Source organism: Vombatus ursinus, unplaced genomic scaffold (genome assembly GCF_900497805.2).
Source record: "Vombatus ursinus unplaced genomic scaffold, bare-nosed wombat genome assembly UNPS02014794.1, whole genome shotgun sequence".
Taxonomy (NCBI): domain Eukaryota; kingdom Metazoa; phylum Chordata; class Mammalia; order Diprotodontia; family Vombatidae; genus Vombatus; species Vombatus ursinus.
Window position 1 is genome coordinate 16,493,894 of NW_020954572.1, and position 25,748 is coordinate 16,519,641.

Here is a 25,748-nt window from a genome sequence, read left to right on the forward strand (position 1 = left end):
TCATCAACTGGCATTTGAGGGCATGGACACTATTGAAGTCATGGTTCAAGATTGTGGATGTGACAAGGCTAGCACAAGGTGAGCCCAGAGCTGGACAGGCAAGCTGCCCTCCTACATTATGGGGAGTTGGCATAGCCAGGGTGTTTCAGATCTAAAGCAGAAATGGTTTCAGGTTGTCTGGATTAACAGCTTCTGGAAGCCACATGAGTTGAGGGGCTGGAGGGAGGACAAGACATAGTACTCTTTCTCCCAGTGTTTCTGTGCTCTACAAAGGAGCCTTGGACCCATAACTTCCACTTAGGGAACTGGCCTGAAAGACTGGGAGTCGGGGCAAGAGGGACTGGAAACGTTTGGATTAAGCACTCTATGAAATAGCTCTTAAGATACATCTTATTCCTTCTCCGGTATACGAAAGATGCATAAAGCTCTAGTGCTGTGAACTGCTCTAATCCATAAAACTTAGTAAGGTGCTACTCTATAAGAATAACTTACTTGAGAGTATTAAGAAAACTTAAGAGCTAATCTTACAATATTTGATCTCCATGAAAATTACCTTTTTTGTTTTGAACTATTTGCACATTTGACCATTCAGGTACATTCCTAGAAAGAGTATGTGCCAGCACCAAGTCACCACTTACTTCTCCTAAGGGGAAAGAGTGGACCAACGAACATACAGCATATAGGGACACCTATGCTTAAGACTTGTATCTGTCAATAGTGCTTTATTTACTCTTGTCCAGCCTTCTCAGAGCAACCAGAAGAAGTTGGGTATTTCCATTCAATCCAATTCCAGTCGTCATCCCTTTCTTCCGAACATGGGGACAGAAGGCAATAGTTGAGCTTTGCTCCTTCTAGAAGTTGTCACTCCCTCTAAAATGGGATGACACAAGCTAGTATCAGGCTTTCGGTTAGCTGGTGGTAGAAAGTGGCTGACATGTGGTCGTGCAGTATGACAACAGGGAATGGAAGGGAGCTAGGTCATCCAGTCCAACTCTCTCAATTTTGTAGATGAGGACAATGATGTCCACTGAGGTTTAATGACTTGTCCACATTGACAGGCACAGGTAATTATTTGAATTTAGGCCCCATTCTCTGTCTTTTCCCAGCACCATGACCTAATCCAACAGTTTGGGTTGTGGGTGGAGTGAAATTACCACTAGAGCAAGATTATGTTTTATCAAGAACCCTCTGTAGACACAGCTGGTGATCCTAGAAGTCCCCATCCTCTCCAAACCCATAAACAGAACAAAGCTGCCTGAAATGCAGGGAAAAAAAACCCACATATTTTAGTTTATTCATGGAAAAGACCTTTATAAAAGTAATCTAAAGATTCTCTAAACTGGAGAATTCTTGCTTTTGAAATCCTTCACAAAGAGTCAAATCTTGATGGCGTAAGGATGGTTTTATAGTCTCCAGTGATTTCAGAAAGTGCTCCTGACTCACTGTGCTTGCTTCTAGTCCATTTTCTTCTAGAGCCCGCAAAGCAGCCTGTAAAAACAAAACCCCCCAAAGTTAACTTTTACCTTTTGTAACCTATAACAAGAAAGAATCTGAATACAAAGTGTTATTTCAGTCAATCCAACATTCATGAAACCCTAAGACCTCACTTATAAAGCAAGTTAAACAGACTGAAAACTCTTACTAATAAACCTTTATTCCTTTTATAATAATTTCAGACTTTCACAGCAATTCCTACCATAAACACTTAAAACTTAATTGTATATAAACACTATGTAAGTTGCATTCCCTATGCTTGTGTGATGCTTCTGTGTTATAGTTTCACTTTGGAGGGAGGGGAAAGATGGGGAAGATTGTCCTTTTACTATGTAGGTAGGCTCGAAGGAGATATAATAAATGGAGGGAGGAGAAAATGTGTGTGTGTGTGTGTGTGTGTGTGTGAGAAAGAGAGTGAGAGAGAGTGAGAGAGAGAGAGAGAGAGAGACAGAGAGAGAGAGAGAAATGATCTTACCTATGTAAGGAGAGTTGAATGAGAATCAGACAGGAATTGTTATTCCACTGCAGTCACACAGGGAAGTGTGTCTGCAGTGAACAGACAAAAGGAATTGACACTAAATTTGGTTATACAACAGTAAAGTGGGAAGAATAGAGCCAGACATTGGGAGCAGATAGGCCTTAACAGAAAAAAAGTACAAGTTAAGTTAGCTGTGAAGAGCTACTATCCACCAGGAAAATGATCCGACATGACCACTAATTTTTAAAATATTTAAAATAGAGTATTCTATCTTCTTAACATTTTGTGAGATGGTCTCTCCCATGTTAGACTCAATTTAATACTTGTTGGCATTTATACCGTCATTAAAACAAGATTAACTTTCCTATTCCAAGAACTTAAATCACTTAAAATTTTTTAACGTTATAATGTAGGAAAACTAAATACCAGAATTAAGTTTAAATGAAGTTACTATCTTATCTTTTTTTCATTACTGCACTCAGCTAGTAGATGGCAACTAAGGAGAATAACAATGGGGATGAAGCCTGAGTAAGCAGAGCTTTTTCTGTAGGCAACCTATGCTGTTCTAGCTTGCCACCCTTAAAAAGATGGATGCCATCACCAAGGTTTATGTGGAGCTACAGTTCTACCTCTATCCAACTCTGTTCTATGATCAGGGAAAATGTCTCGAGCAAGGAGAGGCCATAAGGTGAGCTTAAGGAAGACAGTGGTTCCTTCTTCTGGAAGTACCAAGCAAGGAGATATGGGACAAACTATCAAACTTTGTTCTGTGGCATTTAGAGACAGGTGGATGACTACATTACGTACTCCTCCCCATGGCACAAGTAACTGGCTAGCCAACGTGTCAAAAGCTTTCTGAACTGCACTTGATGGTGTGGAACAACTCATTACACACCATTCTGAATAAGAGACTTACCCACTGATAATCAAATAAAACTTACTTCCTTGCAGAGATTTCCAAGGTCAGCTCCAGAGAAAAAACTGGTTTTTGCTGCTAAGTTTTCTAAAGACACATCAGAATCTAGAGGTGTATTTTTTGTGCAGATTTTCAAAATAGAGAGTCTGTCCTAGGGTAGAAGCAAAAAAAATACAAAATTATTAACTTCCTCAAAGAACATAACATACTTAACCACTTAAGTTTGTATTTTTTACCACCAGTACAAAAAATATGAGATTATTGTTTATATTAACAATTGTAGTGAGTAATATTTATGTAGCACATTAAGATTTTCAAAGGGCTTGACATACATGCATTTCATGTGATTTTCATAACAACTCTGTGAGGTAGGTACTATTAATATCTCCATTTTATAGATGAGATGACTGAGGCTGAGAGATGGCAAATGACAGGGTCACCTGGCTGGTTAAAAGTGAGGTTGGCCTCAAACCCAGGTCTTTCCTGACTTGAGTACAACACTTAACCCATCCCATCATAGTCCCTTGATAAAGAATTCATTTATAAAAAATGAATTCCAATGTTAATGCTTCATATTACTTAGGCTAATTTATATGTAAGAAAAAATGTATTTAAAACTCAAATAGCACTGAAATGTATTCAACTTTAAAAATCCCTCATTTTTAATCAATTAAAAAAATAATTCTCTACTTGCTGCCTCCAGCGACCTCCTAAGTCTTTGGGTGTGGTCTTTTGACTGAGTCCAAGTTTTACAGAACAAATTTTAATCTCTGAAACTTTTTTTGTTTTGGTTTTTTCTCTTAAAGACCAGCCTAACCCCAAATCACTCAGGTCCCAGATCAAGTCATACTTGGTCACAGTCTGGGCCCTGATTGGCTCAGAATGAATGTAAATAACAATTGTTTCTGTTTTGGCCAGAAACCCTAAGGGGCTTTCCCTCTCAGATCCTTTTTTTTTTAAAGAGATTATTCTTTGTGCTGCCTCAGTCAAACTAAGACCAGTTAAAGACCTAAGCTTAAAAAGGCCAAGCTCCCCCACTGTAACCTGGGCCATCACCAGCTGTCCTGATCCTGATCTGGCCACTGGACCCAAATGGCTCCAGAGGAGGGAGTGAGGCTGGTGACTTTGCACAGCCCTCCCTCACTTAAATCCAATTCACTTGCATGTCATGGCATCGCCTCCCTAATGTCATGGCCCTTTTTGAGAACGAAGGACAAAGAGCAGAAGCAGCAACAGAACAAATCTTTTCTGTGAAGTTTGGATTCAGTCAAAGGGCTTCACTTGAGGACCTAGAAGGCCATGTGTCCTCAAAGCCAAAGGTTCTCCACCCCTGTCCTAGGCAGAGATAACTTATTCTGTCACAAGATGAATGCTATGAAATCAATGTATAAAGAGTATAAAAAGAGTATTTATTCTGCAAATACTTTTACATAAATTTGTCTTCCTCTTAAGAGTATAAACTTAAGAGTATAAACTCTGTGCAAGCAGGGAGTTTCATTCACTGTATTTGTATCTCTTGCACCTCAACAGTGCCTAACACCTAGGAGATAATTAATGCTTGTTGACTTGTTTGATTTTGCCCTTAAATTTTACTTCGCTTTTTAACCTCTCCTTCAGAGTAAAGTAAAGCCTCCAACACCAGGGAATTTTTCTAGGGCAAAGGATTAACTAGTTGGTGACCTAGGGCAAACAGCAGAAACTCATTAGGCCCTAATCTCCTCACCTACAAAATGAGGAAGTGGTTGAATCCACATTATCCCTAAGGACATGTTAGTGTCAACATTCCCCATTCTACAATTCTCCCACTATAGTTGCAAAATACTAAATTGGTGACTGCGGCAAGGCTGGAAAGGAGATGATCCCCCTACCTCTATGCTTGGATCTCTCTGACAAGTCAAATAATGACAGAAAAACCAACAGAAGCAGAACAAAATGTGGCCCGAGACGAGGCTAGGTGAAAGCCTATAAACCAGTAGAGTAAGACCTCGTACACAAACACAGAGGAAAAACATCTGGAATCCAATATGTTGTATACACATATGCAGACACAGGCATGATCTACCTTCTGATCTGGAGGTGGAATATAAATAAGTTTGTCTAGTCTTCCAGGTCGTAACAAAGCATCATCCAATACATCTGGTCGGTTTGTTGCAGCAATTATCATGACATTTTGATTAAAAACTTCTTGAAACTCTAGCTGAAAGAAAAGACATGTACACAGATGAAAATCACCAAATTTTAACACACATAAAACAGATTACATTAGGAAAAAGAAGGCTCTTGGAAGAACCAGGTAAATAGCAGAAAAAACTTAGACTTGAAAACATCATAGAAGATTTCAGTCAATGATTCTTAAAATTCCTCTAAGTGCTGGAATAAATGTCAATATGATTAGACCAAAGATATATTTTGATACAAAGGCAGTATGGTTACACAAGCAAAAGCACTGAACAAGATGCCCAAAGATCTGGATTTGAATCCCACCTCTGCTCCTTTATCTTAGCTGTGGGAATTCAGGTAACTTCTCTGCACTTCAGTTCTCTCACCTATAAAATAGTGATAACGATATACCTGCTCTACCTACATCATAGGACTACTGCAATGACCAAGGAAAAGATGAAGAATAAATATGCTACTAATGACTTAATATTATGAGTAGAACAATGGAATAATCAACCAATAAGCATTTGTTAAGCACCTGAGATGTGACAGGCATCATGCTAAGAATCAGAATAAAATACAGAAGGAAACATAAGGTTGAAGATGTATCCTGAAGAGTCAAGACATGAATAGGAGGAAAACACAAGATGGCTTTAGTCAAATAACCAAAGGGCTGCCTTGTGGAAAAGAGAAGAGATTGCTTCTACTACCCCAAACAGCAGAACCAGAAAAGTTCTTCCTTTTACTGAGTCAACCCAATGGAACTGGCCATTCTGAGAATCAGTGAGTTCCTAGTCACTGGAGAAGCTAGATGATCATCTAGGACCTTTTAGAAAAAAGGTTACACTGAATAACTATTCTTAAGTTTCTTAAGACTGTGAGGGACTGTTTCCTTTTAAAAACAACAATAACAACAACCCCAAACTATCAATATGAGACCACAAACCAGAACTCCACAGTCCGGTAGTCTAGGGGCAAAGGATGTATTTCCCAACTAGACAATAAAAATAATATCTTATATTGACACAGCACTTCATAGTTACAGTTAATGCACTTTCTTCACAGCAATCCAGAGAAGTAGGTACCACAAATACTGTCTGCATTTTACAGAGGAACAAACACAAGTTTAAAGAATAAATGATTTGCCTAAGAAATTGAACCCGGTTCTTCAGACTCCAAGTTCAGATCTCTCTCCTCTATCCTGTACCGATTCTCCTAACAGCTGCTTATGTTTACACAGCACTTTCTGCTTCTAAACCTCCAGAAAAAGCAAAGGCCTAATTAAGACTGAATCAATATAATGTGTTATAAAATCTACTACTGCCATTCCAGCAGAATTACAATCCACGTCACATTTTATATAAAAGCAGATGTAGCCCAACTGGACAGTTATCACTCTATTGTTTTTATAAGAGGAATCTAGCATAGGAAAGGCTTTGTTACAGTGCAGACAAATATTTGGCATAGTCGTGTATATATAAAGGAATACCTCCTCCTCATCTTCTCTCTGCTCTTCACAGTTATCTTGTAACCTCAATTTATTTCCTCTTCTTTCTATTGTCTTGAGTCCAACACCATCCAACTCATTGAGGAGGACAGAAAGAACTCTCTCCTGAATACCATTTTCAGCTTTGCTGATGGATCGGGATCCCAACATTGAATCAATTTCATCCAAAAATACAATTGCTGGAGTATTAGCTCTTGCTTGTCGAAAAACCTTTCATAAAATAAAAAAAATTATGTTTATTGAAAATATATTTTACAAAGTTAACAGTAATAAAGGAAGGAAATGAGATAAAAGTAAAGCTGTGGCAAAAAAAACAAACTCAGATAACATACCTGAGCCAAGACTTTTTCTGAATCTCCAATGAAAGGTGAGAAGAGATCGGCTGCACTTACAGATGCAAAAGAGCAATGACAGCTCGTGGCCACGGCCCGCACTAGTGTGGTTTTTGCACATCCTGGGGGTCCATAAAGCAGAATACCTTTAGGTGGATTCAGGCCCATCCTAGCAAATTCCCGAGGGAATTTCAAAGGCCATTCAACACTCTGCAAATACATCCCCCCAAAAGGGCAATTTAGCACAAAACAATTAAGATACTTAATAATACATTTTAAAACAACTCAAATGTATATTTAAGGGTACTAGGACCTAAACTTTTAGTGCCTGTAAAGAAGATAAGGAGTTCCTGTTTTGTGCATACTGAGTTTGAGATGCCTATGGGCCATCCAGTTTGAGATATTCAAAAAACAGCTGATGATATGGAGTGGAGTTCAGGAGAATGAGGACTAGATATAGAGTTCTGGGAATCATCTGTATAGAAATGAGAGCTGGTACCATGGGAGCTCCTATTACCAAGTGAGATAGTATAGAGGGAACAGAGGAGAGAGCCTAGGATAGAACAGTGGAGGGTACTCATGGCCTGGGTTCAAATCCCACCTTTGATAATTATCAATTACTACCTGTGCAACCTTGAGCAGATGATGATGACTATGAGCAAATGATTATTGATGATTATTAATTATTACTACCTGTGTGACTGTAACCTCCCTTGGCTTCACCTTCCTCCTCTGTAAAAGGAGGCTGAACTCCATGGTCTCTGAGGTCCCTTTCAGCTCAAGATTTATGATCCCTTTTAGGAACTATTTATATTTGTTTCTACTATTCATTCACTGTATCTAAAATACCAATGATTTTTCCTATTTTAAAACGATTCTGTGTTTACCTGCTTTAATTTTAACTTCACATCTTCAAGGCCACCAATCTGTTCCCAGCTAACAGGTTTAACGTCTGTTAGTCCAATGAAACTTCGAAAGGAAGAAGGCTGAATCTTTTTAAAGGCTTCAAAGAAATCTGCAGCATCAATCACAGGATTTTCAGAATTCTGTGAGGGGAAAAAAGGCACAACCAGAAGTCAAGGGTTAGGGCTAATATAATAAATAATCTTTTGTAAGTCTCTGATGAAACTTCCCTGAACAGAAAACTACTGTGTATTTGTCACATCAAGCGAAGCAGTCACTATTATCACATACTAGCATTTACTCTTTTTGTATTTCCATAATTATTCAAGTATTGGCTTCTTATATATATCCTGTCCTTAATCAAATTTTAAGAAAATCAAGAAAAGTATGCCACCCACAACAAACTTCTACTTCCTTTTTTTCTACAACAACAACAAAAAATTTAAATAAATAACTATGGCTTTCAGCAAACACTGAGATCTTAAAAAAATGCCAGTTTTTTTATAATCTGGCAATTCCTAATCTGTTTCTACAGTGATGTCCTATTTCCATCAGAAGACATTTTCCATAAAGCTAGATGAGCTTTATTTGTGCCACTAAAAACAAAGGGCAAACTAATAAGGTAACAAATAGCATCCAGACACTTAGATCCTTGCCAACTTGCCTCTCCCCGTCATCTTTCCCCTTTTCCCTCCATCTCAGCTGTTCCTGAGTCTGATCAGCAACGAACTGTGGTAACTGCCATTAATAAGGCATTTATTTAAACTCCCAATCCATTACCAACATCATGAAGTGACACTGGGGTAGCTGCTCAATCCTCCTTTCCCTGAAACAAAAAGATGCTTAAGTTCCCAACCTGAAACTTTAAGGATAGGAAATTCTACTTAAATACAAGACAATTAATTGTATTTGCTCTCTTCTCCTTACAAATTCCTAGACCTTCATACATGAAATCTCCACTGAAATTTCTTTGAATGCTTAGTTCCTCCTCTTTATTCACAACAGGTCAAGACTCAAGTGAGACTCAACTCAACCCCTTTCCCTCTACTTTTTGAGTTAAAACATCAGGGTATGGAAATGTGTGAACTATACAAGTAAACAGAATATTCTTCACAATTTAGGGTGAAGTACTACTTTCATTTTATAACAATTCATATTAGAGAAAAATAGTTCAAAGTGAAAGAGCATAATTTCTTTTAGAGTTAGAGGGAACCTTTGAGATCATTTAGTCAATTCCTTCATTTTATTGGCCAGGAAGCTGAGGTCCAGAGGGGTGAAATCCCTTGCCCAAAGCCACACAGCTTGATGGGGCAGAGCTGGGGCTAGCACCCAGGTCAGCTGGATCCAGTGTTCTTTCAACTACATTCCATATTGCAAGTGGGAGATATGTAGAGACTCAGAATTCCCAATCTGGTAAGACACAACCTCATCACTTTTTTCAGTGATGTTGGGATTCAAGTATTACTTATTACAAATAGAATTGACTCTACCATCAACTGTGTTGGACACTCACTAGCACTAGGATGTAAAAACTCATGTTTTTATTTTTAAGTAAGTGTCAGAAGTATTTAATGACAGACTTAATACTGGGAACATTTCTCTCCAAAAAATAAAGACTCAGGTCTAGGAAGAGATTCTGGGAGCCACCACCAGAAGCTTTAGTTTTAAAAAGCGGGGGAGAGGGAGGGAAGGGATACAGTTCCCTTTCAGTTTCAATCTCTATGCCACCTGGAGAAAGCCTATTTCAATTTCCACTACTTTTTCTACAGCATTAACAAGCGTCTGACTCAAATACAATCAAGTACTTAGAAAAAAAAGAGATAGCAGGAAGAAGAATATTAAAGAGGAAAACAAAAATGGGCAGATCTTACCCAAGCTAAGATTTTTATTTATTTCAAAGTCTCTAATCTGGGACAATTCAAGTATTTGCCCAAATGGAGTGCCAACTCATTCAGTTGACTGAATGCTTTATAAATCTTAAAGCATTATACGCATGCAAGTTATTATGGTTATTGATTCACTTTAGCTAGCTACTCCCAAACATACTACTAGGGCATGGAGAGAGTGTAAGAAAACAACTCAAACCATTCTAGATAACCAATTTGAGAACACTAATGCCATCACTCTAAGGATAGGAAAAGGCTCCAACTTTCACAGTGTGCTTGGCCAGAAACTGGGCACTATAACAAGTCTTTGTATTTACATCTTTAAATGACCTCCTCCTTCTATCACCCAGCATTCTGGGTACAAGAAAACAGACCTTGCATAGAGGTGAAGGCAATTTGATAGAGAAAGGAGGGAAGGAAGAGATGAGAGAGAGCTCTGCTAGCTCTTTCCTTGGCATGATAAGACCACTTTTTCCTGATCACCCATGACTAGACCAGCTGAACCTTCTCTGAACAGCCCTTAAAACACAATCCACTATAAGGTGCTGGAATCTTAGCCCAATTCTCACAAGCCACTTGCTTGAAATAGCCTGGAAAAAGCAAATCTTCTCCCATGTTCATAGTATTAAAAACTAGAATACCAGAGGCTATTATAGTTATTAATTTTAATTGTATGTGACTGATGTGATTCTACTGTGCTGCTACTCTGGGAAGACCACTATAAAAACTGGGCCCTTCTGTATTTTCCTTAGCCCCACCACAGACAGCTATGATAGGAATCAGCCAGCAAACAGCAGTGACAAATGGAATAAGGGAAAGCCTCTCTGAGGACAAGTTGATAGGTTCCACATGCTTTTTCTTGTCCCACCGATATTTCATTCTATATTACTCTTCTAATAATAGCTAACATTTACATAGCTATTTGCAAAGGACTTGATATATCTCATCTAACACTTAAAATAACTCTGAGAAATAGGTGTTATTCTTATCCCCATTTTATAGATGGAGAAAGTGAGGCTGAGTAAATTTAAGTGACTTGCCTAGGATCATATAAATGTCCAAGGCAGGGTTTGAACTTTGGTCTTCCTGACTCCCAAGAAAAACACTTTAACCACCAGGCACCCCAAATCTAGAGATTGTTTTATTAAAGAAAAAGGGGCCTTCTTGAAGGCACTCAAAAACTGAGGAAAACCCAGACTAACTGGAAAATGTTTTACAGAAAGTGAGAAAGAAAACAAATAAACAACGGAAATTTTAAAAAATGTGAAGCCCTGCCTGCCTAGTTGTTAGACTTCAGAATAGTGACCAAAACATTTTAGAATTTTGACACATTCAACCCACTCAACTCCAAGAGAAGTTAAACATGTTTCCTCCCCATCCAATTCAATTACTGGAAAATGTGTGGCACTGTTGAAAAGGCATCACTTCCACACAACTGTTAAGTTTACTCTAAACACTCTAACATAGCATTTATCTCCTATTCACTCTGTATAAAATCTTGTATATCCATAGCTGTTTGGATATTGTCTCTCCCTTTAGAATGTGCATTCCTTGAGGGGAGGAACCATGTTTTTGCCTTTCTCTGTATGATGAGTACAGTGCCTCACACACAGTATTCTGTTGATTGACTAGTATTAAAATAAAGACCTTCCAAGTTAACTTAAATAAATGAAAAAAAAAAATCTGGCTATTAAAAAAAAACATGACTAATGGGAAAATATGCTTAACATGAATGTATTGTGTAGAACCTATATCAGATTGTACGCTGTCTTGGGATGGGGGGGAATAAGAGGAGGGGAAAATTTAAAACCCAAAATCTTATGGAAGTGAATGTTGAAAACTAAAAATAAATAAATTTTAAAAAATAAAAAAAATCTGGCTATTTCAAAGTTACCTTAAATAATTCTTTCTACCCCCACACCCCCATCCCCTTTCAATCAGCTGCCAAATTCTATAGATTCTACCTTCATAGCCATCTCTCACATACACCCCATTCTCTCCTGACACAGTCACCACCTGGGTCCATGCTCTCATCGCTTAAGCCTGGACTACTGCAATAGCCTGCTGGTTGGTCTTCCTGCTAAAGGGCTCTCTCCCCTCCAAACCACCTTCCACTCAGTTGTCAAACTAAGCTTCCTCAAGCACAACAGATCTCACCACGCTCCCTATTGACTCCAGGGTCAAATATAAAAGCCTCTAGCATTCATAATCAGCCAAACTTCCTCCTACTATTTATAGTTTTCTTACACTTTATCCACCCCACTCTCTCCTTTACCCCAGTGATTTTGTGACAGTGGATTTTTTTGTTTTATTTTTTGGCTATTCCATGCATAAAACACTGCATCTCCTGTTCCTTGAGTCTAGGTATTTTCATTGGCCATCTCCCTTCCCCCTAAAGCCTGGAATTCTCTCCACTTCTGGCTTCTTTCAAATCCCAGCCAAAATCCCACCTTCTACAAGAAGTCTTTCCTGACTGCCCTTTATGCTAGACCTTTCCCTCCATTCATCGTCTCCAGTTTATCCCAAATTTATCTTGCTTGTACATGGCTCTCTGCCTGTTTTCTCCCCCCTTAGATTATGAGCTCCATAAGAGTAGGGACTGGTTTTGCTGCAGCTCTCCACACAGTGCCTAGCACATAGTAGACATTTAATAAGTGCTTGCTGAATAACTACAGTGTATAGTATAAAAGGCTCCATCACTCAAGTATCTTCATACCTTACCAGGGTGACGCATTGCCTGCATGGCAGCCTCTCTGCAGAGTGCCGTCAGATCAGCTCCGACGTAGCCAGTAGTCATTTCTGCCAAGTGAAGTAGATCCACATTAGGGGAGACAGGCATCTTTGAGGTTATTACTTGCAGAATATCCTTCCTTTGCATCAGTGTGGGTGTCCCAATGATGATCTAAAGCAAAACAAACCCCCACAAATTGAAGTCTACATGTAGTTTTTGAAGTTACAGCTTTTCTATTTTCCTCACTTTTTTTTTTTTTTGGCATTTCAAGTCAATAGGCATTTTAGCATCCATTACAAAGAATGTAAAGAATTAGATAGTTCCAATCCTAACAGAAGACCATTAGCTGAAAATTTTGCAAATGAAATTGTGACAGGCATTCTACATAGCAGGGCAGCTAGGTGGCACAGTGGATAGAGTGCCAGGCCTGAAGTCAGGAATACTCATTTTCCTGAGTTCAAATCTGGCCTCAGATATTTAGTAGCTGTGTAACCTTGGACCACTCAGTTTGCCTGTTTCTTCATCTGTAAAATGAAGACATGACAAATCACTTCAGAATCTTTGCCAAGAAAATCCCAACTGGGGTCACAAAAGAGTTGGATGCTACTGAAAATGACTGAACAATAAATTCTATGTAGTATGGTGGTAGAAACCTAACTCAGACTCTTTTGGTCATGTTCTTTAAAGTTCTAACAAAAAATTCAATTTAGTACTAATGCTAAATACAAGGGCTCAATTTTGTTGAAAATCCAGGTAGTAAGGTTTTTTAACGTTAAAGTAAATTTTTGTTGCTATTTTTGTCACTTAAATTTCTGTCCTCAAAGGCTCCAGATGCCATCACCTATAACAAAGAATTTGGTAGCAACAGTTTTAAAAGTTTTCCCATGGGACGGCAAACCAAAAGTTTTATAAGTCAACCTGCACTCTGAGGGAAACCAGTTTCAGAAATCCCTCCCTCCTTCCACTTGATGACACACAAATCAAAACATCACATGTCCAAAGTGTATACGTTTATGCACTTTGGGAAGTACCACATAATATACAATAATCTACATTCAAGAGAAAAATATGGAGAGAGAAAAGAACAATTTTTTTTTTTGCTTTTTTGGTGAGGCATTCGGAGTTGAGTGACTTGCCCAGGGTCACACAACTAGGGTCAAGTGTCTGAGGCTGGATTTGAACTCGGGTTGTCCTGACTCCAAGGCTGGAGCTCTTATCTACTGCGCCATCTAGCTGCCCCAAAAAGGGCAATTTTTAAAAGCAGTGTTGAGTGCATCAATTTAATTTTCAGTAAAGTGATATTAATGGGGAATGAATAGCTAAGAAATGAACAAGACAGTTTTATCTTGATATAAGCCTGTGCTAGAAGATGTATATCACAACTTTAGAGGACCATTCAAACTCTATTAGGGAAATGAGCATTTAATATTTGTTACTCAAAATAATACAGGACCTGGAGTCAGAAAACTTGGCTTTTAGTTCTGATTCTGCCACTTGCTACATGTGACATGGACCTCCACTTCATCTTCAAAATGAGGTAACACACTACCTGCCTTAGTGGCCTGTTTTTTAGAAAAAAGTGGTATGCAATCCTTGCTTAACGTGAACTATTACATTTAATCTCTGTATCCAGTCTCTAAAACTAGATTAGAGAGGAATTGCAGATTAAATACCTAAGGGTAAAATTCTTTTGTACCAGTCCTCCACAACTGGATTGAAATGGGCAGGTACACCCTGAGAGCCAGGAAGGACTCATCCTAGCAGGAGAAGGCCTAAACACCACGAGGCTAGAATGCAAGCTTTGTTGTCAGAAAGACCAGGGTTCCAATTCAGCCTCAGACAACTCAATGCTTGATCCTTCAGGAAATTATTTAGCTTCTAATTTTTGTCTGCAAAAACCTGAGATGTTAACAGCAGAACCCAACTTGCAAGATTATGATGATAATAATGATGACTACCACTTTAAGGTTTGCAAAGGAACTCAAAACATCTCACTCGAGTCCTACAACAGCCTTGCTGAGACAGATGCTATGATTCCCATTTCACAAATGAGGAAACTGAGGCTGAGAGGAGTTAAGTAACTGCTACAAGTAGGTACCCACCTCAGACACTCCAGCTCTGTAATCCTAACCTCCATTTGCCTCAGTTTCTTCATCTGAAAAATATAGCACCTACCTCCCACAGTTGTGAGGATCCAATGAGCTAACGATTGTAAAGTGCTCAGCACATTGTCTGGCACACATTAAGCACTACACAAATGTTAGCTATTGCTATTTAAAGTGTCCTAGTCCACATTTGACTTCTTGACACCAAGCCAGGCACTATCAAATTGGATAAAATAGGCCAAAAAAGCATTAGGCAGAGCCTTAAAGAGCTATATAAATGTGAACTATGGCTTCTCCGGTACAGGGCACCCCCAGGCGAGAACACTCCCTTTCCCAGGGCAGGCTGGCACCTCCTCCGAACTTGGAGTCTTGGAGAGCTGCTTAGTACACAGAGAGATTGGGCGACGCACAACCTCGAACCCGGGCCTGCACGCCGTCGGAGCGCTCACCTCGCGGTCTAGCCGGCCGGGCCTGCGCAGCGCCGGGTCCAGGGCGTCCGGCCGGTTGGTGGCGGCCACCAGGAGCACGCGCCGCTCGCTGCCCACGCCGTCCATCAGAGTGAGCACCTGGGCCACGGCTCTGCTCTCGGGGGCTCCGCGGGGGCCGCCCCGCCGGGGACACAACGCATCCAGCTCGTCGATGAAGAGCAGGGCGGGCCCTCTCTGGGCCAGCTCTCTGGCCCGCGCGAACACCAGGCGCACGTTCTCCTCCGTCTCGCCGGGCCGCGAGCCCTGCAGCTCCGGGCCGCTCACGGCCAGCAGCCGGGCACGCGCCTCCCGGGCCACGGCCCTCACCAGCTGCGTCTTGCCCACGCCGGGCGGCCCGACGAGCAGAAGCCCCCGGGGGACGCAGACGTCGAGCGCCGCCAGGGCGCGGGCGTGCAGGTGAGGCAGGCGCAGGAGCTCCCGCAGCGCCGCAGCCGCCTCGGCCAGCCCGCCCAGCGTCGTCTCCGCGGGAGGATCCGGCGCCGGGGGCGCCGACGGCTCGCCCAACTCGACGCGGGTGCGCGGCGTGACCAGGCCGGCGGGCTCCGGCCTGGGGTCGCCCCCGAGCACGTGCACCGCGGCCACCGGGCCGGCGGCGCCCGGAGGAGCCATCAGCACCGAGCACACCCCGACCGGCCGGTTCCGCAGAAGCTCCTGCGCCGCCTCCAGCACCGAGGCCCCGCCCGGAGCCGGAGGCTCTCGCAGCACGGGCCACACGGTGACGCTCCGCAGGGGCGGGCAGGGCACCGCGCGGAGGCCGCTCAAGCGGATGCTACGGCCTGCACCCCACGGCCCCGTGGCCGCGCCGGGACTCGCGCACCCTGGGTCAAGCTGCACGAAGCCGTCGGACAAGTCGCGCCGGGGCCATGCAGTGCAGATGCAGGAGCCGCCGTCCGGCAGGTTGACTGTAAGTGCGGCGCCCAGGCGCACCCTCAGGGCGCGGAGGGCAGAAGGACCCAGGCGGCAGCGCTGCGTCCCCCGGTCCCTGGAGTCCGTGGGTAGTAACTTCAAAAGTGGATCTGCAGTGGGGACCCCCGAGTCCGGAACCATCGCGCCGGGCTAGGCGGAATCACCGGGGTGACCAGCACGCCATAGAATTCGCACGGCGGACCAATCGTGTCCCAGCGCGGTGACGTATGCTTTCCTTGCCTCACCCGGTCCCGCGAGAGGGCCGGAAAAAGATGCTGCGCACGCGCCAGGCAATTCTCACGGACTCAGACCTCGGAGTGTGTAGAGCCGGTGCGCTCTAATGGGCGAGATCGAGGAGGCCGCTGCTCTCCCGTGGTAGGGAATCATTTACATATGGCTTCTTATGGATTCTGAAGCTTGGCTTCTCCCAAGCTTGTAGGAGCCTCGGTCTGTAGGTTTACAGCTGGGAACTGTGACTCAACCAGTAAGCCGCTAGGTGGAACGCTCAGGGGACCGAGCCTTGGACCTGTAGTCAGGAAGACCCGACTTCAAATGCAGCTTTGGATACTGATAGCTATGTGACCCGGGGCAAGTCACTTAACTTCTCTCTGCCTTATTTACATCATCTTTAAAGGGGGAAAATAATAGCACCCACCTCCCAGGGTAGTTGTGAGGCTCAAATGAAATGATGCTTTGCAAGCCTCTAAGTGCTTGCTGTATAAGTAAATGCTAGCCATCGTTATTAAGCGTTTGTTAATGCTTACTGACATTTACTATTGTGCCTGTCCCTTGCCACAATTTTCATAGAATACTTCTTTTTGCAAATGAGGAAACAGAGGCCCAAGAAGTAGAGTGACTTGCCCAAAGTCGCAAGCGAAACAAGTAGCAGAGACAAGTTTGAACGCCACTTGTATTGACTCCACACCTCCGAAGTTTCTGTCCTGGTTCTTAGGCTGCTGTCATGCCCTTTGGAGCCCAGAAGTACAATCCTAATGAGCTCATTTCTTTGACTCAATGCTCAGCAGAGCAAAGGCATAATAAACGCTTTCTTGATCTCACCTAACTGCTCACTAGCTCACATTTATGTAGCTTTTAAAAGGAATTTTGCATATATTATCTTACTTGATCCCCATACCAACATTATGAAATAGTAGTACTATCTCCATTTCATCAGATGAAGACATCAAAGCCCAGAAGTTGACTTCCCCAGGATCACACAGGTGAGATTTGACCCCAGGTCTTCAAGATTCCAAGGCCAATGCTTTATCAATACTAGGCTACTCCTTAGCAATGTGCAAGGCAAGGAAGAGAGAAAGAATAACAGATTCTGTGTCAAGAACCTTACATTCTCTTTTGTTTGTTTGTTTTTATTTTTTATTAATTTATTTTGATTTATCAACAATCACTTCCATATGCTTTTGAGTTTAAAATTTTTCTCCCCCTTCCTCCCCAAAAGAGTGGGCAATCTGATATAGGCTATACATATACATTCCTATTAAACATATTTTCACATTAGTGATGTTGTAAATAAGAGTTAGAACCAATAGGAGGAACCACCAGAAAGAGGAAACAAAACTCAACAGAAGAAAAAAAAATAGCAAATAGTATGCTTTGATCTGCTATCAAACTCCATAGATCTTTCTTTGGATGTGGATAGCATTTTCTATCACGAGGCCTTTGGAGATGTCTCAGATCCTTGTATTGCTGGGAAGGGTTAAGTTTATCAATATTAGTCATCGCACAACGTGGCTGTTAGTGTGTACAACATTCTCTTGAAGAACCTTATATTCTAAAGAGAATGTATGTATGTATACAGATAAGTAAGAGAGAGAGATAGGGACTGGATCAGTGAGTTCACTGATTATAGGGAACTTCCACATGAGGAAACTCCCTCCACCAATGGAGATCAACACCATCTTTGCAATTTATAGTTTCTGAGAACTGCCCAGAGCATTGAGAGGCTAAGTGATTTGCCCAGGATCTCACCCCCAGTATGTCAACTATAGGAATTGAACCCAGACCTTCCTAGCTTTGGGGGTCTCCATCCATTACTCCATGCTGCTAGGTAATTTGAGGGAGAAGGGGGAATGAATCATGGGGATAGGGTGGGACTTTGAAGGAGATAGATGGAGGAGTTCATTCCAGGCATGGGGGCAGTTTGTGTAGGTGCTGGCCTATGGGTAGAGAAGTCATTCTGAGGCCAGGAATAGGTAGTAGTCCAGTTTGGCTGGAGCATAAGAGTCCAGGAAGAGGATAAGTGTGAAATAAGGCATAGGGAGTCAGTAGAGGTGTTTAAGCCGGGCAGTGATGTGGTTAGAGCTCTGCCTTAGGGAGATCGTTTTGGCCCCTATTAGTGCAGGTGGAAGGTGTGCCCTCCAGACCCATCTGCCTACAAGGCAGTGAGAAGTAAAAGACATGGAAGATTCAATACCATCTGATACAGACTTAAGAAAATATAGGCTAACTTTTTTTTTCTTCTTCATCCAACTGGTATGTATGTGGATATCATTTTGCTAAACACTAAGCTAGGGACTATATCTAGAATGCTTTTTATATGAAAATTACTATCTCATTCTCTTTTCACTGTTTTTACACCCCTGAAGCCCCCTTCCAAAGCTAGAGGGTTGCTCTTCAGTCTTTATCAGGGTTGACATTTGCTATTCCTTCTAACAGTTGTCCATTGAAAAGGATTACAGATAAAAGAACTCGTGCAAACATGCCTTATTTTTTCACCCTACTTATTACATCTCCCCACATTTATTTCCTTTTCCTTCCCTGACACTACGTTTATGAAACTAAAAGTCAAGTTACAACAGGGGTCCTTAACCTTTATTGTGTCATGGACCCTCAGAAAAAAGATTTTTATGTAATTGAAGGAAATGCTAAATTTCATTTAGTTTAGTGAAAATAAAAATTTTGATATGTGTAATTTTATTAAAATAATATATTTTTCAAAATTTATAATTATTAAAATCTAAATGATTAATAAACAACTTGATGTTTATCTTTTATTTAAATTTGTAATTTAAATTATTTTATTAAAATTTATTTTTGGCAGTGTGATTTAATATTAATAATGAAGTAATATATAGTAATGTTTTTAAAATAATGTCCATTTAAATTTATATACTTATTAAAATATATTTTTATGAGAAAATAAGTATTTTTTTCCTATCCAAGTTAATGGATCTTTGAAATATCTTCACAAACCCCTTGGGGGTCTCTGGACCCCAGGTTAACAACGTCTGAGTTAGTGTTACCCAGACTTTAGTGCAGCAGCTAGACAAGTTGATGCTATATAGGGCCTGTGAATTATATGACTAATTTCTTATTTACTGTCCCTAGGCTTCCAGTATCATCTTCCACAGTGCATGATCAACTTAAGAGTAGGAAGAAGTCCAGGAGATATAAGTAAGCAACCCATTACCTTCTATTTTGTTACTCTTTCAGCAAATTAATCAATCACCAAACATCTATTAAGTGCTTACTAAGTGCCAGGCACTTTACTATTCCGATGAGGATACAAATAAAAAGAAAAAAGTATCTCTGTGCTCAAGGAGTTCACATTCTATTGGGGAATGCAACATGTACAAATACAAATAGATATCTAGAATAATTATAAGTTCAAGGGACTTGAGAAGTTGAGGAGGGGAGAAACCAGGAAATGTTTTGTATAGAAGGTAGGGTTTGAGTTGTGTGTTGTTGGAAGAGAGGTATTCTATGAAGTGGAGGTGAGGAGAAGTGCATTTGAGGCATGGGGGACAGCCAGGGGATAGGGCTAGCAGTGCAGGAGATGAAATGCTGTGTATGAGAAACAAAGAAAGGAAGCTGACATGGCTATATTTAGCCAAACTCCTCCTTTTTCCTCCCCCCAAAATCCTCCAAAATAAAACTCCCTACCTTTTCCAGTAATCGAATTGGAGGGAAAAGAAACCATTTCTGCTTGGAGGAGGGTGGGATGAATATGTCAAAATTCTCTCTCTCCCTCCTCTCCCTCTTACCCTCTCTCCTTCAGTTTTTTTTTCCCTTTTTGGTTAGACAGTTGGGGTTAAGTGACCTGCCCAGGGTCACACAGCTAGTAAGTGTCAAGTGTCTGAGGCCAGATTTGAATTCAGGTCCTCCTGGCTCCAAGGCCAGAGATCTATCCACTGTACCACCTAGCTGCCCCAAAGTTTGTTTTTGTGTGTGTGTGTTGGTTTTTTTTTTTTTAAAGGCATTTGGGGTTAAGTGACTTGCCCAGGGTTACACAGCTAGTAAGTGTCAAGTGTTTGGTCTGAGGCTGGATTTGAACTCAGGTCCTCCCAACTTCAGGGCCAGTGCTCTATCCACTGCGCCACCTAGCTGCCCCTTTCCTAGAGTCTTAACAACTAGGAGGAGGAATAATGTCCAACAAGGTTGGGTTGGAAAGATAGACTGCGGCTAGGTTGTGAAGGCTTTAAAAATGAAACAGAAATTTATATTTGATCCTAATGGCAATAGGGAACCTCACTGTGGTAGCTGTGTGGAGGATGTATTGGAGTGGGGAGATATTTGAGGCAGAGAATATACAATTAGAAAGCCATTGCAGTTGTCCAGGGAAGAGGTGGTGAAGGCCTTACCTAAGAGTGTAGCTAAGTGAGTTGTTGTTTGTTCCTGAAGAGGACCATGACATCATGAAGGCAATACTATGACTTGCAAGTGAATTGTATTTAAGTGGGGCAGGGCTATGCAAAGTAAGTGGCCTCACTTTCTCCTCTGGAACCATCTGGGCAGACTTAAGCTAAGTGAGTAATGATAAGGGGATTAATAGGGAATTTCTGGGATAGAAATATCAAGATTTGACAACTGATTAGATATGTGGGGTGAGGGAGAGTGAGGAGTAGAAGATAATGCTGAGATTATTGGAAGAATAGTGGTATATCCACATTCTTGGTTGTGAACTTTTTTCCTCCCACTAATTGCACCAGAAACAAAGTTTAGAAGCCAGTGCTTTGATGAATCCTTGTAGGAGGCACAGGCCTGGAAAGAATGAACATACCTTTCCAGTCTGACATGGAAATGAAATCAGAGACAGACCATCTACCAAACTCTTCCTTCTTGTGGAAGCTAAGAGGAAAGTCCTTTGGCCCAAGCCATGAATGTTTAAGAGAGAGGTGGTGAAGGCTTGAGTTAAGGGGAGAACTGTGAGGAAGAGAAGTAAGAGGTGCATGTAATAGACATTTTTAAATATAATTATGCTTTATTTTAACATTCCTTTCTTAAAATCCTGATCCACATTCTCCCTCTGCCTCCAGCCCCTCCCTTACCCATTGAGAAGACAAGCAATATATCAGTTATACATGTGAAGTCATGCAAAGCATATTTACATATTAGCTATGTTGCAAAAAATTAAAAGCAAGAAAAATAAAGTAAGTGAAAAAAGTATGCTTCAATCTGTACTTCAGTCTGCACAATCAGTTCTCTCTTAGGAGGCGGATGACATTTTTCTCTATGGGTCCTTCAGAATTGTCTTGGATCATGGTATTGATTAGACATTTTTCTCTATGGGTCCTTCAGAATTGTCTTGGATCATTGTATTGATTAGAGTAGCTAAGTCTTTCACAGTTGATTATCGTTACAGCACTGTGTGAGGGACTGTCTGATGTTGGCAGCTACCAGGTTGGACGCTGTGGCAAGGGTAGGGTAAGATCTGGGTATTTTGGAAGTCGAGGCAGGGGCTGTGGTAGGCAGAGTCGTGGTGAACTGGGATGGGCTGGATACGGAGAAGCCCTGAGGTAGTGGGCAGTGCTATGTGAGATAAGCTGGGTACAAGGAAGTAGCAGAGCTTGTGCTCCTGAGGCAAGGGGCGGTGCCACGTGGGAGTGGGACGGCAGAGGACTGAGTTCCCTTTGCTTAGTCCCCTCCCTATATGCAACGTCATCCCCAGACACCTCTTGTGACCTTCCTGACTTCCTGGGTCCCTTTGTGCAGCACTGACCCAGACCCCTCCTCCCAGTGTCTGAGTCTGACTTCCTAGGTCACGTACTCTTGTCTGTGTGCCAATCCCAGATGCCTCCTCCCCGTATCCGGTCCTAGCCTCCTACGTCACTCCCTCCCCCCTTGGTGTGCTAAACTCAGACAGCCCCTTCCGGTACCTGACCCTACAATCATTGGCTAGTAAGCGGGCTGGGGAGGAGGGGCTAGGTAGGTTTTTAGGAACAAGCATGGTCAGATCACACGCGCGCTCTCTCCTGGCTCCTGCCCTGTTGCTCTGGCCTTGCTGCTTGGGCTTGCTATGATGGCTTGCTGTGATGGCCTCTGAATAAAGCTCTGGTGTTGGCGCCTCCCGATGGCTCGTCTCTGTGTGGTTATCCGGCAGAGAACCGAAGACTCGAGTGTGAGTAAGACTCTGGTAGTGCGCTTCTTATAGGAGGAGCGGGTACCGGCGTACGGCTGGCAGAAGGTCGGCGTGCGGCCAGTATAACACTGCTGTTACTGTGCACCATGTTCTTTTGGTTCTGCTCACTTCACTTTGCATCAGCTCATATAAATCTTCTCAGATTTTTCTGAAACCATACCCCTCCTATAATAGATATTTCAAAGGAAGATCTGACCAGATTGGGCAGTTTATTGATTCATTAGTATTTCAAGGATCTGTAACTTTGTCAATGTGGGTATTCCCTCTGTTGATGAAAACTGATACTAGAGCTGTAACTAGGACAGGTGACTGGAGCTTCTCCTAAAAGGCACAAAATTTAGAGGGTAAAAAGAACGCTCTCTGCGGGTGTGCCCTCCCACCCCTTCCTAGTGGCTGTGTGCAGCTTAATTATTCCCTGCTGAGACTTCACCTAGGCTAGGATGGAAATGCTAGCTCCCATCCTTAACCTGTACGCCACCCTTGTCCCAAACATTCCTCAGTCCTTCAGAAGCTTAGAAACATGGTGTTCCTCATTGTCAGTGTCCATGTCTCAGGTGAACTCCCTGCTGCCATACAATATCCTTTAGCCCTCTATGTAATTTAGTAAGTAACCTTTGAGCCCACTGACAGAGAAATGGTTCTGGGACCTGACAAGCTTTACCGAATCTGGCTAGGCTAGTCCTCAGACAGATACAGAATCAATTACAAGTGAGAAAATTAGTGAGGTCTGACCCCTTAATCCAGATCAAGAGGTCAATTATAATTAGAACTCCTCTAAGAGATTGAATGAATGACGAGTGGTGAAGCTTGCATTGAACCAGAACAGGGTCAACCCAATCTTCAAGCATACACCTTGATGCAGAACTAACTCTGCTCTGAATCAGGAACCTTAACAATTAGAACTGATAAGACAAGCACATTCCTATGAAGTCACAAGGATGCTTATGGGGCAAAGTGTTTTAGAATATAAAATGTGGATATCGTAGAATTAGAATGAAAGCTTAGAAACTGCAAAATGTTATAACATCCTTGACATTTTTCCCTTTAAAAATGTAAAAATTTAAAGCCGTAGAATTGAAATAGTGTTCAGAACAATCTGGCTCTGTTTCTCCTTACTGGCAAATAAAATCTCTTTTGGCTCAAGGGGCTGTTTTTCTTGGTCTGGGTTTTGAAAATATGAAGAGACCTTCAGGACACAATGTACCTAGCATGATTGCTTGAATATGCAGATACTCCACACGTGTTTCTTGATTCATCGATGATTATCATAGGGCTCAATAATTAGGGCTCTGGACTCTGGGGGAAAAGAGGAAGGGAAAATTGTCAAATCCCAAGAGAAACAAGAAACATTTATTTATTGTTCATTCCCTTTGCAACTTAAATTTCTCCCTCTCCCCTGATTCCTTCTCCTCTTCCTACAAACATGCTTATCATCATAATCATCAACAACCATTTATTAAGCATTACCTGTGTATAGACACTGTGCTGAGGGCTGGGGATAAAGAATCACCTATCCTAAAAAATTAAAAACAAAAAACCTACATGTTTAATTATTTCCCCCCCCACGCCCTTCCTTTTTCATTTTTGCTTTTTAAAAGATCTGGCTCCTCCCCCAAATATTCTGCTGATCAAAGTGGCCAAATCTGGTGGCCTCTGCAGCATCGGACACCACGGATCACCCCCCTCCCTTTTGGTTCCTTTCTTCCCTTGGCTTCTATAATATTATTGTACATCCTAGTTCTTCTCTTCCCTCTTTGAGCACTCCTTTTCAGGTTCTTCCTACAGGCATTGTTCAAGAATCTTGCCAATCTCATTCATTTCCATGGATTCCTGTCAGATACTATGTAAATAACTCCTAATCTGTTTATCCAGCTCTAATCTCCCCCTCAAGCATCAACCCAGCACTTCTGACTGTCTGCTACTTAATTTCTCCACCTAGATGGTTTGTAGGACCTCAGACTCAACAAGAACAAATTCATCATTTTTCTCCCAAACCTATTTCTCAGTCATATTTCCCCTGTCTTTTAAAGGAACTATGGTTTTCCTAGTTACCTGTCAAAACCTGTCATTGTTGAACCTGACTTCTCTTCCAGTATCCTTTTGGTGGCCAAGTCCTGTTGATTCTGTTTCCAAAATGGCTCCTGCTCCTGTCTCTTTTTTTCTTTTTTCCAGCTGTACAGCTGCTGGTATTTATTTTTAAAATAATTCTAATAGTAACTAGAATTTATATAGCACTTTGAACCTTGCAAAGCACTTTACAAATATTTCATTTTATCTTCAAATGCTATTATTTTCCCCATTTTACAGTTGAGGAACCTGAGGTGGAGGTTAAGTGATTTACCCATGGTTACATAATTGGTAAGTATTTGAGGCTACATTTGAATTTAGGTCTTCCTGACTCCAAATCCACCTCTATATCCTCTCCTGAACTTTTGTTTTACATTGCCTTTATTTCCAAATATATCCCTACTTCCTCCCCTACCCATCAAACCATTTCTTTATACAAACAATAAGAAAAGAAACAAAAAACCTGACTTGAGCAAAACTGATCCAATATGTCAACTGAAACTTACAGTATATGTACTATCCTATACCTACAGTCTCTCTCATTGGCAGGGAAGGAAGTGTTAAGGGGCCCCCTGAACTTGTCTTCTTGAGTTGCCATATTTTCCAATGGAGTCCGAGGAAGGGAAGTACATTTTCTCATCTCTTCTCTCAGGCCAAGCCAGGACATTATAATTACATAGCATTCTGTTTTATTTTGTTGATATCTTTGTCATTCTTGCCACTTACGTTGTTATAGTTATTATGTATGTTGTTTTCCTGATACTGCTTTGTGCATTAGTTCATAGGTCTTTCTATGTTTCTTAGACTCTTTATATTCACTTTTTTCTTATGGCACAATAATATTTTATTACATTCAGTTATCACAGTTTATTTAGCCAATACCCAGTGGATGGACTCACACTTTGTTTTGAGTTTTTTTGCTACCAAAATTTTACAAAAATGCTGTAATTAATATTTTGGTACATGTGGGACCTTTCTGTCTTTGAGATCCCTTGATCACTGACACAAGAATTCCTGAGAAGACTCCGAAATTTCTGTCAAGGCTGAATAGTACAAATCTATGAGTCAGGGACTGTGGAAAGTGTAGTCATTTTTTTTTAGCGTAATTCTAAATTGCTTTCCGGAGTGGTTGGACCAATGCAGAGTTCCACCACCAGTGTCAGCGAGCTTGTTTTTCTGTAGCCTCTCCAACATTGGTTTCTTGTCGTCTTTGCCAACTCGCTGTATACCAGATGAAACTTTGATTTGCATTTGTCATGATTTATGATTTGGAGCAGTCTTTTATATAGTTGTTAATAGTAGCAACTCTTCTGAGTACTGTTTGTGTCCTTTGTCCATATTCATCAGTTAATCTGCCCCTTCTTTTCTATTAGTACCCAGTTCCATTTACCGTTACCTA

General features: G+C 41.5%; 1 protein-coding gene across 3 annotated transcripts; it reads right to left on the reverse strand.

The window, feature by feature from the left end:
* Positions 1-1,261: 1,261 nt before the first annotated feature.
* On the reverse strand, positions 1,262-16,118 carry SPATA5L1 (spermatogenesis associated 5 like 1). Of its 3 annotated transcripts, none has more exons than XM_027870117.1 (8): positions 14,962-16,118; positions 12,393-12,578; positions 7,775-7,933; positions 6,888-7,097; positions 6,581-6,765; positions 4,951-5,089; positions 2,914-3,039; positions 1,262-1,488 (listed from the first exon to the last, which is right to left on the reverse strand). In XM_027870117.1, the coding sequence occupies exons 1-8, from the start codon at positions 16,045-16,047 to the stop codon at positions 1,324-1,326; spliced, it is 2,256 nt and encodes a 751-aa protein (XP_027725918.1). In that variant the 5' UTR covers positions 16,048-16,118; the 3' UTR covers positions 1,262-1,323. The 3 variants fall into 3 exon arrangements, with proteins under 3 accessions (XP_027725918.1, XP_027725917.1, XP_027725916.1); XM_027870116.1 differs by having other exon boundaries at positions 4,951-5,079; positions 6,538-6,765; XM_027870115.1 differs by having other exon boundaries at positions 4,951-5,085; positions 6,538-6,765.
* Between the last annotated feature and the right edge of the window lie 9,630 nt (positions 16,119-25,748).

Bases quoted from the DNA above. Each gene is read 5' to 3' on its own strand.
- SPATA5L1 (XM_027870115.1), bottom strand. From the start codon at position 16,047: ATGGTTCCGGACTCGGGGGTCCCCACTGCAGATCCACTTTTGAAGTTA. The intron at 12,579-14,961 runs GTGAGCGCTCCG...GTTTTGCTTTAG, and splicing joins CCGGCCGGCTAGACCGCGAG to ATCATCATTGGGACACCCAC. The intron at 7,098-7,774 runs GTAAACACAGAA...ATGTATTTGCAG, and splicing joins TGAAGTTAAAATTAAAGCAG to AGTGTTGAATGGCCTTTGAA.